The sequence below is a fragment of the Dysidea avara genome, chromosome 11 (assembly GCF_963678975.1).
Source record: "Dysidea avara chromosome 11, odDysAvar1.4, whole genome shotgun sequence".
Lineage (NCBI taxonomy): Eukaryota > Metazoa > Porifera > Demospongiae > Dictyoceratida > Dysideidae > Dysidea > Dysidea avara.
The window spans coordinates 24,612,439-24,618,959 of NC_089282.1; the positions used below are offsets into that span (position 1 = coordinate 24,612,439).

The 6,521-nt window shown below is 41.9% G+C and overlaps 1 protein-coding gene across 1 annotated transcript; it reads right to left on the reverse strand.

The window, feature by feature from the left end:
- Positions 1-357: 357 nt before the first annotated feature.
- On the reverse strand, positions 358-2,792 carry LOC136239277 (uncharacterized). The gene is made up of 2 exons (XM_066030005.1): positions 2,682-2,792; positions 358-2,589 (listed from the first exon to the last, which is right to left on the reverse strand). The coding sequence occupies exon 2, from the start codon at positions 2,572-2,574 to the stop codon at positions 988-990; it is 1,587 nt and encodes a 528-aa protein (XP_065886077.1). The 5' UTR covers positions 2,575-2,589; positions 2,682-2,792; the 3' UTR covers positions 358-987.
- Between the last annotated feature and the right edge of the window lie 3,729 nt (positions 2,793-6,521).

Below are 6,521 nucleotides of genomic sequence, written 5' to 3' on the forward strand. Positions count from 1 at the left end.
CCTTACCTGATTGTATCTCCTACTGAATATGGCATCAACGTGATGAACCCCATGCATAACTCACTGATGGGTTGCAAAGAAAAGGATAAAACTTCTGAGGAATCTGACTGCTACAAACATGGCTACATTGACCCTAGCCCCACTTCTAACAAGCAAGAAGTCAATTTACAAAAGCAAGGCCTCAAGAGTACCAATGATGAACCACACTATCCTCATAGTGTAGACTCTAAAGGGAGTGGCGACTGGCAAGAAGTGGTGGTAGAGAAGCCAAGCAGCAACAAGAGGGAACGGGGTTCTGAGCAGTCTGCTTCCAGCACTCCTTTGACCTCGCAGGACAGTACTGGAAAACAAGAACCAAGATGCAAAGAGCAGTTTGACCCTGACATACAGTTAGTAAAAGTATGTGCTAATCCTCAACCTGTATCTCTTGAAGCTGTTTTAGAACGTTTACATCTAAGAAAACACCAGGTTAAAGGTGATGGCAGTTGTCTATACCATGCGGTTGCACACCAATCCAAATTAATAACAACTTTTAGTACAGGTGATGAAGTGGTAAGTAGACATCTTAGACGACTAACTCTTTTGACAATGCTTAACTGCCCTGCAGTTCAGTTGGAGGGCAATTTGTCACAACAAGCCTGGTTAGACAAGCAACAACAGGTGCTGAATAAAAATGAATGGGGTAGTGATGTCGATTTGCGATTGATGGCTATTGGATTAAAAAGGAACATAATAGTGATTACTGACTCTGTTGGTAGTGTGTTTGCGCGTAAATTTCCTAAAGAGCCACCTCCAATTCCAAAAATGAAGGGTGGAGTTTTCATTCCGATGACGTCTTCTGAGCTTTGTGCAAGTACGAATTTAGTGAAAGAATGTTTGATAATCGTGTACAATGGTAGTAATCATTATTGCTCAACTCTACCTTGTGATATAGTGTTGCTTTAGTTGAAGTGTACATTAAATAGAATTATACAATTTTATTAACAATTAACACACTAGTGGAGGACTAAAGTTACATAGCATGGCACAAACGTATACAAGTTCATTGATAGAGTCCCACATGGTAGCTGGAATGACTGGGTGAAAAATACGGAATTCTTTGATACGGCCTATTGCTCTTTCAACATGAATTCTTAATGTTGCAATCTTCTTGGTACGTAACACATCATCACTAGAGAACTGGCTGCCTGATTTTAAAAATGGTGGAATGTTCAACCTCACTCCCAGTGGTGCAAGCAAATCCTGGATGTCAAAGCCTTTGTCAGCCATGATCTCATCACCAACTTCAAGCTTGTCCAGTAGTCCACTGAGTTCAACCAATTTTTTGTCTGATACGGACCCTTCATATGTAGGAGATATAAAGACAATTCCTCCGCTAGGCATTATACCTATTAAAACTTTCACAGTATTTTTGTTCTTGTAAGCTGAAAAAGTAGTGGACTGTGACACCAATGAAGATGGACGCTCAATTCCAAATTCAGTAGCATCAATTATTAGCCTAGTATTTGGGTACTGCTCCTTGAATGATTCAGGCATATACTTTTTAACTATATGCAGTGGAGGATATCGCTCCAAGCTTTTCAAACTGTGGTATAACAGGTTGATCCATGTAACTGTGATTCTAGACACTGATGACTGAGATATACTAAATCTGTTGGATAAATCTCGTTCGAAATGTCCTTGACGTAGCCTAACCAGTGTCAGAAAAAACTGCTCAAGCAAAGGAAGCTTGCAGCTTCTGCCACTCTTTATTTCTGTATATGTCTCCTTTGATTGTCTTCCATTCCATTGTCGCATTGCCACTGCATCCGACTCTAAAATGTTTTTGTAAAAGTAGAAAAGAGTATCATAGTCTGGAAAACCAGTGTAGAACTTCACTTCGTCATCATCATGCTTTATATTTGCCAGCCGAAACAATGATTTTTCATATTTAGCTTGCAGCTCGGTTACCTGCAACGATAGTGCTGCAACTCTGGCTTGTAAAGATTCCATTGAATCAAAGTCAGGACAATCAATATCTTCAACAGTTTGCTCTCTTACTTCAAAATTATCTGTTGACACTGAATACTGCTGAGTAACCTGCTCACTGACTTGTATTTCTGTCCTTGCTTTCTGAGAAGTTTGTGTTGTGCGCTGACATGATTTTGTGTTCCTCCATGAAAAAAATGACGGAATTGCTGTCTTCTTTAGTACACGCCTAGAAGCATGTTCATCTGCACTCCCCAAGGTAAAATCATCTGGATTAAAGTGATCAGAACACACCTTTGTGTTACTATTGATTTCAAAATAGGGACCAGGATCTCTCCTAATCTTTGCAATCCATTTCAAAGCTCTATCCTTATCCGTGGTAAGGCTAGGGAAAGAATGAAACGAAACTCGTCCATATCCTAAGCTCTTCCTTTCTGCTTGTCCCCCCCACGCATTATGGCAGTCTGGAACACAGCAATACTGACCCTTCCATGATGAATCACGGCATTTTTTCCCTCTGTAAACTTCCTCAGCGACTACTAAGTTTAAGTCATAGTCTAGCTCCTCTTCTCTTCCCGCGAGTCCAGACGGTTCGCTAGACGTCATAGTCGGCGGCAGATCCTATTTAAAAAAGCAGCAATAATCGGACAAATTTGGCAAAAATTAGCATGGCTACGTTCCGTGATGAACACTGAAATGCACTGATGATGTACCTTAGAGATTAACGTATTCAAGTCGAAGTTACAAGGCAGTCACAACTGATACTCCATACAAACTATACTGCGAAAACATTAGAGTCCCCCAAATAGAGCGGCCATTTATATTTAGTGACGTCATTTCGGATAAGGCTTATCATACATTACAACGCATGCGTGCACATTTTCATAATTACCTATAGATTTACAAATCAGTACACAATTTATAAATAGCACTTATAATAATAGTTAAAGTCAATACATAACATATCTGTTTTTCAGCCTGACTCAGAGACTATTTCAGCATATTTGGAGCGCGTACAGCTGTTCTTCGACGTTAATGGAATAGAGGAGGACAAGAAGAAAGTCCCAGTATTCCTTAATGCAGTTGGGTCACGGACGTACGCTTTACTACGAGACCTACTGGCACCGGCAAAACCTGCAGAAAAGAAATTTGAAGATCTACAAAAGGTCTTAACAGAACATTTTGAGCCGAAGCCAATAGTTATTTGCTGAGCGTTTCTACTTTCACCAGCGTACACAAGGACCAAATGAGTCTGTCCTAGAATACATCGCTGAACTTCGACGATTAGCTACCCATTGTGAGATTGGTGGTTTCCTGCAAGAAGCTTTACGCGATCGTCTTGTCTGTGGCTTACGAAGCACTGCTGCACAAAAAAGTCTACTGTCGGAAGAAAACCTCACTCTGGAGAAGGCCATACGTCTCGCACAAAGTTTGGAGGCTGCAGATAAGAATACAAAGAAACTCAAAGGAGATGAAACAGCAGGCACCTCCAGTACTATTCACAGAACAGGGCGTTTTGCTAACGCTCCAAGGCAGCACACCAAATCTTGCTATCGCTGTGGCGATACAGACCACATGGCAACTACTTGTCGATTCCGGGATGCTGAATGTAAAAGGTGCCATAAGAAAGGACACTTAGCCAGAGTATGCAGAAGTGGATCAAAGAGATCTACCAAAGAACATTCTCGAAAACCGACTGGACGCAAGAAAGAACTGACTATCAGAGAACCTGACTCCGATGATTCAGGGGAAATGTCACCATTGAACCGAGTTGGTGGAAAACTACACCCAATTTTGGTAGAGCTTACCTTGAACAAACAGAAGACAACAATGGAATTAGATACGGGTGCTGCAGTATCGGTGATGTCCAGCAAGGCAAAGGACAAGCTGTTCCCCAATTTGAAGTTAGAAACTACAGCAGTGATCCTCACAACCTACACTGGTGAGAAAATAACTGTATTGGGTAAATTAATTGTGGAAGTGAAATATGGCAAGCAGCACAAACAGCTTCCATTGTATGTGGTTAAAGGTAATGGCCCTAGCCTTCTGGGTAGAAATTGGCTTACTGAAATTAACCTCAACTGGAAAAGTTTAAAGTTGATGTCAACCACTGACACCCAAGCCACTCCTAAGCCACAAATGAACTATGAACAACAAATGGAAGCCTTACTAGAAAACCATAAGGCAGTATTTGAGGAAGGGCTTGGTGAAATTAGCACTTTTGAGGCCACTTTGCAGATGAAGCCAAATGTAAACCCCAAATTCTGCAAAGCCAGACCAGTACCTTTTGCCTTACAAATAGCTGTTGAACGGGAATTAGACCGGCTGGAAGATGAAGGAATACTAGAGAGGGTTGCTTATAGCCAATGGGCTGCTCCTATTGTGCCAGTACCCAAACCGGGAGGAGCTATCCGCATATGTGGAGATTACAAAGTAACTGTCAACCCCCACCTTGAGGTCGACCAGTACCCTTTACCAAAGCCTGACACAATCTTTTCAACACTTTCTGAAGGGAAGTGGTTTTCTAAAATTGATCTTACTCATGCCTATCAGCAATTGAAGTTGTCAACAAATTCTCGAGAGTTGGTAACAATCAACACACATAGAGGACTATATCGTTATACCCGTTTGCCTTTCAGTGTAGCTTCTGCCCCTGCAATTTTTCAAAAAGTAATGGACACGGTACTACAAGGCTTACCCAAAGTTATTTGTTACCTGGATGACATCTTAATATCAGCTAGTACCCCAGAGGAGCACCTAGAGAATGTCAAACGAGTTTTACAATGCTTAGAGCAGTACGGCATACGGGCAAGAAAATCTAAGTGTGCTTTCATGTGTACAGCTGTGGAATACTTGGGACACAGGGTAGATTCAAAAGGTTTACACACCTTAGAAAGCAAGGTCAAGGCAGTAGTGGAAGCTCCCCGTCCCCGTGACTTACAAGAATTACGTTCATTTTTGGGACTTGTACACTATTACGGTAAATTCTTACAAAACCTCTCAACCCTACTTCATCCCCTTAATAATTTACTAAAACAAGGAAGTAAGTGGCATTGGTCAAAAGAGTGTGACACAGCTTTCACAAAGGCTAAACAATATCTGGTTTCAGCACCAGTACTAGCCCATTACAATCCAAATTTGCCGATCCGCCTAGCAGCAGATGCCTCTGCTTATGGCATAGGAGCAGTGATGTCTCATGTATTTCCGGATGGTTCAGAACGTCCGGTGGCTTTTGCTTCACATACTTTGACAGCAACAGAGCGTAATTACGCTCAAATTCAGAAAGAGGCCTTGTCACTTGTATATGCTGTACAGAAATTTCACCAATATCTATATGGCCGATCTTTTACACTAGTTACAGATCACAAACCACTAACTACTATTTTGGGTCATAAGAAGGGTATACCATCGCTAGCTGCTGCTCGACTACAGCGATGGGCACTGATTTTGTCAGCTTACACCTACACAATTGAGTTTAGACCAACCAAACAGCATGCTAATGCTGATGGCCTGTCCAGACTTCCATTAGGTACTCGTAAAGAAGCAGCTTTGGACTGTATTCACTCATTCATGATTGGTCAACTTCAGGCTATGCCGGTCACAGCTGAACAAATTCAGAGAACTACTCGTCGAGACCCAATATTAAGCCAAGTTTATCGTTTTGTTCAAGATGGATGGCCAAGGCAGGTGGAGGACAACTACAAGCCATTTTTCAAACGCAAAAATGAACTGTCCATTGAAGCAGGTTGCTTACTATGGGGAAATCGGGTAATTATTCCTGAGAAGTTCAAATCTACTCTACTGGAAGAATTACACCGAGACCATCCAGGTGCTTCACGAATGAAGTCAGTTGCCCGCAGCTATTTTTGGTACCCTGGGCTGGACAAAGATCTAGAAGATAGAGCACATGGCTGTGTAGCATGCCAGGCAGTGAAGAACAGTCCCCCTACATCCGTGGGTATGGCCAGAGCTACCTTGGAAACGAATTCATGTGGACTTTGCAGGTCCTTTTTTGAACAAGACTTACCTGTTAGTAACTGATGCCCATTCCAAGTGGCCGGAAATCATTGAAATGCATTCGACCACATCTCAGAAAACTATTACAGAGCTAAGAAAACTATTTTCTGCTTACGGATTACCTATGCAGTTGGTATCTGACAATGGGCCACAGTTTACTTCTGAAGATTTTGCACAATTCATGAAGTCTAATGGCATCAAGCACATTCGTTGTGCACCCTACCACCCTGCTTCTAATGGGGCTGTGGAACGCTTGGTTCAAACCTTTAAGAAAGCTATAAAGGCAGCAAAAGAATGTGGTAAAGACTTGCAGCAAGCACTTTCTAATTTCTTGCTAACTTACCGTTCCACTCCTCATGCTACTACCAATGAGACACCAGCCAAATTGTTTTTGAACCGCAAACTCCGAACCAGACTAGACTTATTGCTACCTGAAAAGAACAAGATTGTCATAGATGCTCAAGCCAAACAGAAGCAGAATCATGACCACAAAAAGAATGTGTTGCGTGAATTTAAAGTGGGAGAGGCAGTTATGG